The sequence below is a fragment of the Callorhinchus milii genome, unplaced genomic scaffold (genome assembly GCF_018977255.1).
Source record: "Callorhinchus milii isolate IMCB2004 unplaced genomic scaffold, IMCB_Cmil_1.0 Scaffold2, whole genome shotgun sequence".
NCBI classification, from domain to species: Eukaryota; Metazoa; Chordata; class Chondrichthyes; order Chimaeriformes; family Callorhinchidae; genus Callorhinchus; species Callorhinchus milii.
In genome coordinates this window covers 16,396,333-16,410,830 of record NW_024704743.1, presented here as the reverse complement: position 1 = coordinate 16,410,830, position 14,498 = coordinate 16,396,333, and the positions used below count along the sequence as shown (strand labels likewise).

The 14,498-nt window shown below is 45.4% G+C and overlaps 1 protein-coding gene across 1 annotated transcript in view; it reads left to right on the top strand.

Annotated features, from left to right (window-relative positions):
* Positions 1–14,498, top strand: part of pou6f2 (POU class 6 homeobox 2) — a 229,673-nt gene that overhangs the window by 523 nt on the left and 214,652 nt on the right. Inside the window, exon 2 of the mRNA XM_042332610.1 lies at positions 5,492–5,596. Coding sequence (XP_042188544.1) covers positions 5,492–5,596 — 105 coding nt within the window. The remainder of the gene's footprint in view (positions 1–5,491; positions 5,597–14,498) is intronic.

Below are 14,498 nucleotides of genomic sequence, written 5' to 3'. Positions count from 1 at the left end.
TGTGTCTGTGCGTTGTGTGTGTCTATATATGTGTGTGTGTGGTTGTGTGATGGTCACAGACTGTTTACTCACTGAGCCCAGCCTCCCCCAGCCTCAGCTCAGCCTCCCCCAGCCTCCCCCAGCCTCAGCCCAGCCTCCCCCAGCCTCAGCCTCCCCCAGCCTCCCCCAGCCTCCCTCAGCCCAGCCTCCCCCAGCCTCAGCTCAGCCTCCCCCAGCCTCAGCCCAGCCTCCCTCAGCCTCAGCCTCCCCCAGCCTCAGCTCAGCCTCCCCCAGCCTCCCTCAGCCCAGCCTCCCCCAGCCTCCCTCAGCCCAGCCTCCCCAGCTCAGCCTCCCCAGCCTCCCCCAGCCCAGCCTCCCCCAGCCCAGCCTCCCCAGCCTCAGCCTCCCCCAGCCTCAGCCCAGCCTCCCCCAGCCTCAGCCCAGTCTCCCTCAGCCCAGCCTCCCCCAGCCTCAGCTCAGCCCAGCCTCCCCCAGCCTCAGCTCAGCCTCCCCCAGCCTCAGCCCAGCCTCCCCCAGCCTCAGCTCAGCCCAGCCTCCCCCAGCCTCAGCCCAGCCTCCCCCAGCCTCAGCTCAGCCCCCCCCAGCCTCCCCCAGCCTCAGCCCAGCCTCCCCCAGCCTCCCTCAGCCCAGCCTCCCCCAGCTCAGCCTCCCCAGCCTCCCTCAGCCCAGCCTCCCCCAGCCCAGCCTCCCCCAGCCTCAGCCTCCCCCAGCCTCAGCCCAGCCTCCCCCAGCCTCCCTCAGCCCAGCCTCCCCCAGCCTCCCTCAGCCCAGCCTCCCCCAGCCTCCCTCAGCCCAGCCTCCCCCAGCCTCCCCAGCCTCAGCTCAGCCTCCCCCAGCCTCCCCCAGCCTCAGCCCAGCCCAGCCTCCCCCAGCCTCAGCCCAGCCTCCCCCAGCCTCAGCCCAGCCTCCCCCAGCCTCAGCCTCCCCCAGCCTCCCTCAGCCCAGCCTCCCCAGCCTCCCTCAGCCCAGCCTCCCCCAGCCTCAGCCCAGCCTCCCCCAGCCTCAGCCCAGCCCAGCCTCCCCCAGCCTCCCCCAGCCTCAGCCCAGCCTCCCCCAGCCTCAGCCCAGCCTCCCTCAGCCTCAGCCCAGCCCAGCCTCCCCCAGCCTCAGCCTCCCCCAGCCTCCCTCAGCCTCAGCCCAGCCCAGCCTCAGCCCAGCCCAGCCTCCCCCAGCCTCAGCCCAGCCTCCCCCAGCCTCAGCCCAGCCTCCCTCAGCCTCAGCCCAGCCTCCCTCAGCCTCAGCCCAGCCTCCCCCAGCCTCAGCCCAGCCTCCCCCCAGCCTCAGCCCAGCCAGCCTCCCCCAGCCTCAGCCCAGCCTCCCCCAGCCTCAGCCCAGCCTCCCCCAGCCTCAGCCCAGCCCAGCCTCCCCCAGCCTCAGCCCAGCCTCCCCAGCCTCAGCCCAGCCTCCCCCAGCCTCAGCCCAGCCTCCCCCAGCCTCAGCCCAGCCTCCCCCCTCAGCCCAGCCTCCCCCAGCCTCAGCCCAGCCTCCCCCAGCCCAGCCTCCCCCAGCCTCAGCTCAGCCTAGCCTCCCCCAGCCTCAGCCCCCCTCAGCCCAGCCTCCCTCAGCCCAGCCTCCCCCAGCCTCAGCTCAGCCCAGCCTCCCCCAGCCTCAGCCCAGCCTCCCCCAGCCCAGCCTCCCCCAGCCTCAGCCCAGTCTCCCTCAGCCCAGCCTCCCCCAGCCTCCCTCAGCCCAGCCTCCCCCAGCCTCAGCCCAGCCTCCCCCAGCCTCCCCAGCCTCAGCCCAGCCTCCCTCAGCCTCCCCCAGCCTCCCTCAGCCCAGCCTCCCCCAGCCCAGCCTCCCCCAGCCTCAGCCCAGCCTCCCCAGCCTCCCCCAGCCTCCCCCCAGCCTCAGCCCAGCCTCAGCCCAGCCTCCCTCAGCCTCAGCCCAGCCTCAGCCCAGCCTCCCCCAGCCCAGCCTCCCCCAGCCTCAGCTCAGCCTAGCCTCCCCCAGCCTCAGCCCCCCTCAGCCCAGTCTCCCTCAGCCCAGCCTCCCCCAGCCTCCCTCAGCCTAGCCTCCCCCAGCCTCAGCCCAGCCTCCCCCTAGCCTCCCCCAGCCTCAACCCAGCCTCCCCCAGCCTCAGCCCAGCCTCCCCAGCCTCAGCCCAGCCTCCCCCAGCCTCAGCCCAGCCTCCCCAGCCTCCCCCAGCCTCAGCCCAGCCTCCCCAGCCTCAGCCCAGCCCAGCCTCCCCCAGCCTCAGCCCAGCCTCCCCCAGCCTCCCCCAGCCCAGCCTCAGCCCAGCCTCCCCCAGCCTCAGCCCAGCCTCAGCCCAGCCTCCCAGCCTCAGCCCAGCCTCCCCCAGCCTCCCCAGCCTCAGCCTCAGCCCAGCCTCCCCCAGCCTCAGCCCAGCCTCAGCCCAGCCTCCCCCAGCCTCAGCCCAGCCTCAGCCCAGCCTCCCCCAGCCTCCCCAGCCTCAGCCCAGCCTCAGCCCAGCCTCCCCAGCCTCAGCCCAGCCTCCCCCAGCCTCCCCAGCCTCAGCCCAGCCTCCCCCAGCCTCCCCAGCCTCAGCCCAGCCTCAACCCAGCCTCAGCCCAGCCTCCCCAGCCTCAGCCCAGCCTCAGCCTCCCCCAGCCTCCCCCAGCCTCAGCCCAGCCCCCCCAGCCTCCCCCAGCCTCCCCCAGCCTCAGCCCAGCCTCCCCCAGCCTCCCCAGCCTCAGCCCAGCCTCAACCCAGCCTCAGCCCAGCCTCCCCCAGCCTCAGCCCAGCCTCCCCCAGCCTCAGCCCAGCCTCCCCCAGCCTCAGCCCAGTCTCCCCCAGCCTCAGCCCAGTCTCCCCAGCCTCAGCCCAGCCTCCCCCAGCCTCAGCCTCAGCCTCAGCCCAGCCTCCCCCAGCCTCAGCCTCAGCCCAGCCTCCCCCAGCCTCAGCCTCAGCCCAGCCTCCCCCAGCCTCAGCCCAGCCTCAGGGGAAAGGCTGCAAAAGGACCACAGCAGCCTCGGCCACTGCTCTCCCCCCGAGCACAGTGTTATTTGGAGTGGTTTACAGCCATCACTGATAGGAATAAGATCAGTCCCCGCTGTGCCGTCCCCGGCGACTGTAATTGTCCTAACTTTTAATATGAGGCAATGGGTGATGCTGCTCAGTGTCAGTGATGGGAGTTTGCGTTGGGGACTGAGCTGAGGAGCTTATGTGTGTGTGTGTGTGTCTCTCTCTGTGTGTGTATCTGTCTGTGTGTGTGTGTGTCTGTCTGTGTGTTTGTGTATCTGTCTGTGTGTGTATCTGTCTGTGTGTGTGTGTATCTGTGTGTATCTGTGTGTGTATCTGTCTGTGTGTGTATCTGTGTGTGTGTGTGTATCTGTGTGTGTGTCTGTCTGTGTGTGTGTATCTGTCTCTGTGTGTGTATCTGTCTGTGTGTGTGTGTGTGTATCTGTGTATCTGTGTGTGTGTGTGTGTGTGTGTGTATCTGTCTGTGTGTGTGTGTCTGTCTGTGTGTGTGTATCTGTCTGTGTGTGTGTGTATCTGTGTGTGTGTGTGTGTATGTGTGAGTGTGTGTGTGAGGTGCTGGCGGGGTGCGGTGTTTCATTCAGGAGTAGGATGTCTGTCTGTCTGTCTGTCTGTCTGCCTCCCAGGTACATCGGTTTCTCTCTCTCTCTCTCTCTCTCTCTCTCAGTGAGGGGGTGCACACCGCTTAGCTTTCATTGTAAATTGCATTTAATGACATTTCCCGAAAGGAACTGTTGTTAGGATAGGATAGGATTGTGCAAAGAGTAAACCTGAGCTGGAGATGCGCTCTCTCTACACACACACACACACACACACACAGGAGGGAGGGAGGGAGGGAAGAAGGGTGTATTAGATTGGAGAAAAACCGTGCAGAAAGTGAGTGAATCTTTGGGATTAAATCAGTTGGGGAGGGGGACAAGGACATGTGTCGGATGCAAGAAAATCAAGGTCACGTTCATCCTGTTTGAAATGATAGCTTTAGTTGGTTTTAAGAGAGCGATTGCTCAGATTTCATGGTAAATCGCATTTAATGACATTTCCCGAAAGGAACTGTTGTTGTGATACTGTGTGGGATACTTTGTATTTGTACAAAGAGGAAACCTGGGCTGGAGTTTCTCTCTCTTTCTCTCTCTATATATATATATGTATAAACACACACACACACTGACACACTCACACTCACACAAATCGCTTTCAAATGCAAGAGAAAACTATGCAGAAAGTGATTGAGTCGTTGGGATTAAAACACAGAGGGATGGGGGTCTGGGGGTGCAAGGAAACGTTTGGGTGCAAAGATTTCACCCTGTTTGAAATGATACAGCGTCAGTTGCTTTCCAAAGAGAAGCGCTCGGATGTCCCAGACTTGACGTTCCACATCGATCAGACGATGTTCTTGTACAAAGGCATTGAAAAGAGAAAAAACAATAAGCTTTGCATTGATGTAAGAAGTTTTACTCGAAGTACACTTTAATACTCACTCTGCCCTTCTGAATCTCAAACTAACCAGTTCAGCAATTAAGCATCTTGCAATCTTAAAAATATAAGCAAATCCAAGTGATACGTTTGCTGCTACCTTTTATTTTTAAAAAAACAAACACCCCCAGTGGTTTATTGTGACTTAGTTATTACATTTCAAGGACTGTGTTTATGAATAATATTTCTTTTGCTTTTTTAAAAGCCATTTGTCATTCTGCACCCTTTTAAATCATGTGACTGCATATGAAACATGTCTTTTTTTTTAGACCTCAAATGAAAAAAAAGACTTTATATCTGATCATTTTATACATAAACATTATCTATACAACCTCTCTTTTTGGAATGTGTGTGTCAGATGGAGAGATGGGAAGACATAAATACAAGACATAATTTAATTTTGTATCTAACTGACCTTCTAGGCTTTTGTTACGCTGTAGTTTATAGTTTTATTTTTACTGTAATTTGCTGCAGAAATGCTATTGATAATAATTGATAATAATAAGAATTTGGTTACTTAATTCACAACTGTTTGTGGGACACTGCTGGGTACAATTGCCTGTCCCATTTCGCCCCAAAAATACACAGTCAATTCACTTTACCGTTTAATCTGTGAAAAGCTTTAAGACGTCTCAACGACGTGATTGATAAAGCCCTATATCAAATGCAAGGATTATTATTAATATTATAAGCTCTTTCTTTGTGGTTTAGTTTTTGATATGTGTGCATATGCAGATATACATTTCACTTATTCCATATCAGTGAAATATTCAATGTTTTTTTCAAAGCAATACTAAATTGATAGAAATCTTATTGCGCTTCCAAAATACATCATAGTTCTTTAGCTTGTTAAAGCCACAAACTATTGACAATCAGTTGAATAGACAATCTTTGCGTTTTGCAGAGTTGAGGCAATATTTCTTATCTTACAGAAAATACATATGCTATGTGTGTCTCCTCTCTCTCTCTCTCTGTATAGTGGTGTCATGTGATTTTTTTCAATCCTATTTGGTGAAGCTGCTTGACTTTTTGCTTTTGCCTCTGTTTGGTGATGATTTTCACTGTAAGCGTTGATTGACAGATGCATGCCAGAAACCCCCATTCTCCTCTTCGCAAGATATGTATGATGGATAGCGATCTCTTGGCCCAGCAGGATACAGGAACCATGCATGCTATAATTGGTCAGGTATGGAGTCAGCCATTTCTCAACTCCTCTATTTTACCATGAGACTATAATAGCATGATTCATGTAATTCATATTTGCAGCACCTTTTTTTCTACTATCTTATCCGCAGTTTTGCGTAGCTATTTTAGAGGGAATTTCAGCGTAACATTTCTGGCTAACTGGAAATTAATGCCGAAAACTATCTGCAGTTTCTTTTTCTCTCTTTTGTGTTTATAGCTTATTATGACTACTGTAAAACTGTTTTTTGTACCTGAATTTGTCTGCATGTAGCACACCAATAGGGGGTGTGAAGACTCATGATTGTTGTACATTGGTTGGAGATTTGCAGTGTTGTACTACTGGGTCCGTCGTGTGACTCTGTATTATGTCATTGTAGTTTTTTTTTAGCTTAAATCCAAATGATGTGTGAACTGAGTAAATATAGTAATTCCTTTTGTTGGAGGGAAGCAGCCAGTAAATTAAAAACTGCCCACAATCAAAGAGGTCTAGGTGATCTGCTGCTATTTCTAATGTAATACGGCAGGGCAGCTTTAATAAACAGCTCTATTTACTCCCTCAAGCCACCAAGATAAACTGGCCTATGGCTGCTGTGATGAAATGCCAGAAGAATATCTCTCAAAGGCCTCACATGCTGGGCTTTAGAGCCATTTCGTCTTTGTCTACTGGATACCAGATGGTTCAGCAATGCTTCTTGTGTTGTTTGTATTCTGAATAGTCCCAGTAAATGTATCCTTTGCTTTAGAGCACAATCATCTAGAAAGATATCCCTGTCTTGTAATCTTGTTTATCTGCAAATAATCACAGGAATTGGTGGAATTATTGCAATTTCTGGATAAGGACAGTCAGTTAAGATCAGGCTGTGTTTAAAGTGATCATTTTCCTGACAGTAAATTCATGGTGAAAGGACATGTATTATAATAGCATAGATGTATATAATTTTAGATATTAATACTACCGGCAAAATACATGGACAGAAATGTGAGCTTTTTTTCTTAATCAGTACGATTTTGTAAGAAAGATGTTACTTACAGTCGTTTTTAGATTGGTTCGAAAATGGTTGGAAGAGATCCATATGTGATTAAAATGTAATCCAATATATTCACATTCACACTAATATTTTAATACTTTTAATAAATGAAATACTAGCATTCTTCGTCAACATTTTATTCTTTGAAATATTGTGTGAGAGAGGTTTTCTTTGCTTTCAAGGATCAACCTAGATTAGCTTTGATGTATATGCTGTTCAGTTGAAATATCTATTACACATACAGTAATATTGTTACACTTTGTCAGACTTGCACTTTTTATGTTCATTGTTCATTTATAGTTATTATTGCAAAGTACATTACTTGACTTGTCTTTTATATTGGTGTTAATTCTAATAATTTATTTTAACAGTGTAAATGTGTGAATAATTTAGACATCTTCGGGCAATTTGGCTGGGTTTAACACAAATTGTGGGAATCCACAAATTATAATCTAGTTCATTTGAAACCTTGAGCAATGGTGTGCTTTAGTTACTGCACTTATTTTCTACAATAGGAAAATTAAGCTTTCATTAAATCTCTTTTACCGTGCCTATGAATAAAATAGCATATTTATCAATTTAGTAATGATTTGAGTTTCATTCTTTCAATAAATAAGTGCTACTTTGTTTTCTTTCCTCAAGATATTCAGCATTTGATTGTAAACCAAAGTGCCTTTCAAAAATTGTGCAAACATAATAAAAGGAATTGTCAATGGCTGCAACTGCAAAATGCTTTCTAGTCCACTTTCTTATTTGAATACATTTGTCTGTAAGGTGGACACCATACAACAAACTACTTTTCAAGCCTGCAAGGTCAGAGAATAATTGTAAACCCATAAAGAGAGTGTACAGGAACAACATCCTGTTTCTGAATTCAACAGTGACAAAAAGTGACAACAGCCATATAATAATCATATTGTATAAAGAATACATCTTTGATTTCTAAAAAATTAAATATCAGAGCATTGAATCTGTACAATGTTGCATGCTGTTCCAGCCTCAAAACAATGGGTATTCAATACCAGAATAATCATCTTTCTAAAAGTCATTATTGATAAAGCAAATTCCATGGGACTTTATGTTGATATATCAAAATGTCAAATTTTAAAAGGAGCAAAAATGGTTACTATGTCTGGACACTGCGCACTGTAGTTTCTTTCAAGAACAGTGTTCACTTCAGCAATATTTGACCCTTCAGCTTTCATTTTTGAATCCTTATTCTTTTCATTATTGTTCAGAAGATTTCACAACACAGAACAATTCGCTCTAAAGAGTATGTCTGGACACATCAAAAAGCAAGGCTATTGCTTAGCTAAAATGGTGCAAACCCTGTCATTGGAAGAGTAACTGACTGCAGCAACCTGCGTCATTGTAGTGTTAATCTTTTAGCACACAGTCTGAAACATTGCTTGCAAATAATGGGGGTGGGGGGGGGGGGGTTGGTGCAGGGATAGATGACGAATATTGAAAAATTACTGCATTATTTGGCTTATATTCCTATAATTTTAGACCATCTGAAAAATTGCCACCTGGCCATAAGTAATGTTGAACTTCTGCAGCTAAATTAAAGTGTTGCCGTTGTTTCCTTTATAACAACCATGAAAGAAGAAGCAATGTTTGGTTCTGCACGTCTCTATAACACTGCTTTTGCATTATTTCATGTTCACATCAGAGTCAGAGATAACTTCAAAATAGTTCAGAAAGTTGAGCATGTGTGCCTAGGCATGTGTGTATATATCCATATTTGATTTTAAAATTGATCCATTTGTGCAAAATACTTGGCTATGTTGTACATATATATATATATATATGTATGTTGTGGATTTTCAGTGTGATTCCAGCTATCATATTCTTGAAGTAAAGCACTGCATAAATGAAAAGCCATTGGTTTTCACAGAGGATTATAATATTCTTCTGTTGTGGTTTTATTCAGACTCAATCTACAGGAAACAAAGCTTTATGAAGAAGCTATCAATGAGTTCAGAATCCTATTATTTTCTCAAGTGAAAAAGATGAAAAGACAACTTTAGCTTCCCTTCAGTTTTATTTAGTTTAAAAATCAGTTATTGTCCTTTGATGAATTATATTATGAATTTAACTAAGGTTGCTTTATTTGCGTAGAAATTGCATGGACCAGATTAAATAATTTGAGAATTGAAATTAATTGATAGCTGTTTATGTTATAGTAGAACTGATGTCATAAGTTATTAAAAAATCAGCGAGTAAAATCTGCGTACAGAAATAAATCATTTACAGTGCTGTTGAATCTGTCGAGGAGATGGATCATTGGAAAGAATTAAAATTTGTTGTGCTCACAATAAGTGGCAGTTTTCCTCTTAGTCTTTTACTGTTCAACCTACTTTGCACTATTATCTTAATCTGAGTTTAGACCTCATCTTCTGAATGACAGGTAAGTTCATCAGCATTACTAGCCTCCTGTTTATGTCTTAGCGCAGGTAGACAGGTCACAATATCCAGTCACCCTTCTCACACTGCCTTCCCCAGGGAACAAGCCCAGCCATGCCATCATGATCCCAGGGCCCGAGGGCCTGGCTGGCTGTGCATTTGTATGTTTGCCGGGTATAAAAAACATAATATGGCTCCGCTTGTTAAATGAGGTACCCAGAGAACAAAACTGCTGTGACACATGGACCAGGGAAACATGTCTGGGGGCTGGGGATGAAAAAGATCATTCTCAACTTTTATGCATTATTTTGTTGATTCAAGATACTGGATAAATGTAATTTGCAACTGAATTTTTATTAACCCTTTGAGAACTGTATTGGCGTAACTAAAGGATTGTGTGCTTGTGTGTGTTTGGGAGAGGAAATGAAAGCTGTAGTGGAGGATTTTAGGTTATTTCTGGAATCTTACGATTTTTGGTTTTGAAATTGCTTTCAGAATCGCGTTTCAAATGAAATTCAAACATTTCTTTTTAACACAATTTAAAAAATAATATCATAACAATTCCTATTCTACAAAGAAACAAATGTTCATATTTTGCACAAAGAAAGGGTGTGCTGTGTGGAATTTGTGTGTGGTGGAGTTTGGTGGAAATCCAACAAATGGTGAATCCTTATAAATAATATGCTGTTTATGAGGTGTGTCCACTTATCTTTTAAATGTATACTTTCGTTTTTTAAATTTTTTAAATTTTGTCAAATGAGAGCACAGTAAATATTGATATAATAAACCCTGTGAATCAATGTAAGATCATGAATTAAGTTCTTTTTTTAACTAAATCCATTTACTGAATAAGTACAATTAATCAATAAAAGCTAAAAAAAAGTTCCTTCTGCCTGGTGTGTGAAATGCAAACTACTGAGCAAAAAATATTAGTCTTGCTTACCTAGATGTGTCCTTATTGTATCGAGAGGCTCTCTCTGATTTTTCGTGGAGTGTCTGCAGCCTTTGTGACATTTTCATAGCAAATATCCTGAAGGTACACTGAATTTTTGAAGATTGCTGCCAGTCTCACTGAAAAAAATAGGTGTGTATTTTACTCTTCAGAGGCGGCTGTTGGCAAGAATGTACATCAACGAAGCACTATTTGTTCCTCAAAATACACTTTTCAGTCCGATTCACCACTAATTTAATGCCTCTTGCAATTACAAATATGCTCTCTGCTAACGGTCCCGATCTTTTCTTTGCAAAAATATTCTATGGCAATCTTTGCTTATAAGGTACCAGTAACATATCACATCATGTATAAACTGATTTGTGCCCTGGGATTATAAGTCTGTAAATGGAGGTGTAATAAAAATCTGGTTTTGCAGACTATAAAATATAATAGTTTCCACTCAAATTTCATAATTTTATCAAACTGACAAGTGGTTTAAAAAATATGCTGCTGTGTTTTAAAATCTGCTCGCCTCTGCCTTAAAGTGGATTTCAGATTGAGTTTAATTTGTGATTATTGTGCAAATGTATTGTGCCCCCTCCTACCAGTTAAACATGTGTGAATTTGTCCCTCTTCTAACTATACACATGGTTGAGCCACGTCTGACAATATCTTCCATAATATTAAAGATTTTGTTTTAGTGCTCTTTGCCTATTGGCTTTGTGTTGTGATCACAGTCCATCAATTGACTTCCCCTTTTTAAGAGCAGACATGCCGTCCGGAATATAGTAACAGCTTTGGCAGGCTCCCTACAAACACCAAACTAAATGCTTTTCATGTGAAAATACCAAATATTTAGCTATTGAAACAATAATGCTTTAAAATTTTGCTTCAGATATTCTTCAAGAGTCGAGCACACACACAGGTAATTGTGTGCAGCTTTGTGTATCCATTATTAATGTGTCTAAATAATACCCTTGGTATAATAATAATCCTTGCACTTGATACAGCGCTTTATATCGTCAAGATGTCTCAAATAGCTTCATAGGATATACTATAAATAAACCTAAACATCCTACATGCTCCAAAAGAAGCGCTTTGAGACATCCTCCCGACGTGACAAATTCTATCTAAATGTGAACTGTATTGTGTTATACAAATCAGACAACAAAATAATATTTGGTTTGTATATGCTTGGAGTGTGGGGATGAGGGTTTGAAGTTTTTTTGCGATTGAATTTCACAGATAAACTTAACATTTAGGTTCTCAGAAGTGAATGAAAAACTGCTGGATAATAGAAATAATACATGATATAAATGTTACTGGATTACTGAATTATATGCACCGAAAATCTTAAATCTGTAAAATTGGAAATGACTGGATGGCAGTAATGTTTGATCCATCTTTGTGGGAGATACAGTTGCTGAGTAGAAAGGGCCTTTCCTTTGCTGGGATATACCAGAGTCAATGTAGTTGTAGTGGACCAGTGATGGGAGACAGCTGTGAGGGCAGCTATTGATCATGAATGATTGAAAACCAATAGTGACTTACAACAAGCCACAACGGTGGTGGCAATCCCACTTACATGAATTTAAATAGACTGTACAGCGTGGAAACAGGCCCAACAAGTGTGTGCCCTTGTTTATACTCCACACAAGTCAGCCGTCTTCAACCATTTTTCTTGAGACCATCTAGCAATGGGGATAAAGTAATCATCACCCTCCTCTCAGATCTGTGAGATTAGAACAGGTTTTAGGAATAATTTGTCTCTATTGCGTGAAAGGGTTTTTGAAGTAGTACGTAATGAAAACAACTTTCATCTTTGGCATTCAGTGGTCCAAAAAAGTTGCCTTGCATCTTTAGAGTAGCTTGAAATAAATGGTAAATAGCAGTAGAACTGCATTACTGGTAGAGGCACATAATTCTTTGTTTTTCTTAGGAAGAAGGTTCACTCGTAGTCACTCCAACTTCCAGGGAGTTGGAAAACACAGTGGACATTGTGTGTGTGGTGCTTGTGTATTTTAATAATACTCCAATTCATTTGTGACAGTCTGAAATCATTTAAACTGCAATACTTGGTCAAGAACTCCTTGTGTGTTTTTCTTTGAATGTCACAGGGTATTATTTGTTGAAGAAAGCATGTTAATAATGGGTGCATGTAGAATCTTTCAAGGGAACTTGTCGTATTAAACAAGCCAAGGTGTCTTTCATCAGGACTGAGCACTTTCACTATCGTAGCTGCACATTAGCTGTAGAGAATACTGAGCCGTTTCGAAATGCTGTCAGGGAAGACTCGTGCCAGGTAGAAACTTGGAAAACATTAAGAATGAAAGGGGAACACATGAAATAGGAGTGTTTCCAGGGAATAGGCATAATGGAAGTGAGTTTAGAGAAAAGCAAGGCGTTATAAATATCGACTGGAGGCAGAAGTCAGAAATGTGCAGGAAGCTAGGTTATTAAAAAAGAAGCAAGTGAGCTCCTATTCTAGTCCACAAATTCAGGCTTGTCTTTTGATGGATAATGCTGAAAACTGGCTGCAGCCAACAGACATGTCACACCGAGGTACTCAACACGACAGGTAACAGAAGAGCTGCAGAGGAGAGCTTTAGAGCCACTGCTGGGAGAGCTTGTGTTATGCACAGCAGGCTCCAGAGAGGAATGCAAACATTGTCCGTAGGAGGTTGGTGCTGCACAAAGGCAACAGAGTAAATGTGATCCGAGGGTGTAATCTCTGAGGGAGTGTTGGTGGATCTCACTTATTTTGGGATAATTAAATTAATTGGAATGTTTCTTTTCAGTCAATCACCGTTTGATTTTAATGTCAAGTTGTAAAAGGCATCTGACAGTAGGGTGGCTGGTTCATGGTTTACTCTGAACTATATTGACTCGCATATATTAAGGTGATTTCCTCCTGCCCTTGTTCCTCCCCTCCCTTTGATATAGCGCCTTATCGTGCATTCAAAGCGTCTCAAATCTCTTCACAGAATATACTGTAAAGTGAATTAACTATATATTTTGTGGGTGAAACGCTGTAATGACTAACTGCACTTGTTGCTGCGATACTGATCCAGTTCAGACTAGGAAAGTCCCAAGTTCAATCCCAGGTCTGTGATGAAGTGGCTGATCTAAGGTTATGTTGGATGGGTGTTGGATGTTCCCAGTACTGATTCCCATCTCATGACCTCTGCTGGAAGTGAGTGTGCAGATGTCTAGATTGCTTTCTGTCTAGGCTCACACATAAAGAACCCTGGAACCATATCACTGGATGAGTCATAACAACAACAACAAATTGCATTTATATAGTACCTTTCGTATCAGGAGGATGCCCCAAGGTGCTGGACAGTCAAGGGTTTGCACCCGAGCTGCGAGCTGGGGTCAAGAGAGGTGGAGGGCAAGGTGGGTGGTTGTGGGAAGATGACCAAAGGCATGGTGGAAGAAGAAGGTCTTGAGACAAGCCTTGAAGAAGACAAGGGAGGGGGCAAGGCGGAGAGGCTCCAGGATGGAGTTCCATAGGGTGGGTGCAAAAAGGCTAAAGGCCCGACCTCCGATGGTGGGCCGAGCATGATGGGGGATGTGGAGCAGGCTAGTACCCATTGAGCGGAGGGAGCGGACAGGTTATAATGTAAATAATATAATAATAATCCCTGTATTTGATATAGCGCTTTTCACGTCTTCTAGACGTTCTCAAAGCGCTTCACAGAATATACTGTAAAGTGAATTGACTGTATATTTGTGGGCGAACAGGGGTTTAGGATAAAGTTTGATAGGGTTTTAGGAGGTCATGGAAACCCAATTGGAGGGGTTCATATAAGGAATGGCCAGGAGAGGAACAAGCAAAGCTGGGAAGCAACGACTCGTTTCAGGAATTTGGAGAGAGAAAGAGGAAGCTGCAAATGGGATAGTTGTTGGCCTTTCAGGAGCAGAGCGACGAAGGTTAAACTGGGAAAATTGGGGAGAGGAATAACCAATGTTCGGTTTGTATCCAGGACGGATCTTGCTGCAGGGAGCAAGTGAAAGTATTTCCACCATGTGGAAATTTCCACCATGTGGAAATTGGAGTTCAATTCCTGTAATATTGTCTGTCTGCCCCTAACTCAGCCTAGAAAGTGGCCATTTCAGCACGTTTCAATCAAAGCAGATGTTTGCTGTCACAGGAAACATCACCCCTTGCTGACAGCACAAAACTGAGCTAGTTTCTCACTGTTAAAATTTAGTAGCTTTGCTAGAATTTCAGTAGCTTAGGGCTACTGTGCTCCGGTGACTTCCCACCTGTACATGCTCGGGTTTGAATGGTGATTGACCTGCAAGATAACAGGAGAAGAGGAAGCATGTGTTCGTTCAGTCTCTGGCGTCTCTGGTGCAGTTCTCCTCTTTATAACCAAAAAAAAGTTCATTAATAATGCTAAAGCATAAGGACAACAACCGCAATAGCATAATTTCCTCAGATAAAACTGGTTATTTATTTCATGGCTGTTTATGGGGCAATGCTGTGTGCAAATTAGCTACCGCGTTAAACTACCTAATGCACATTGACT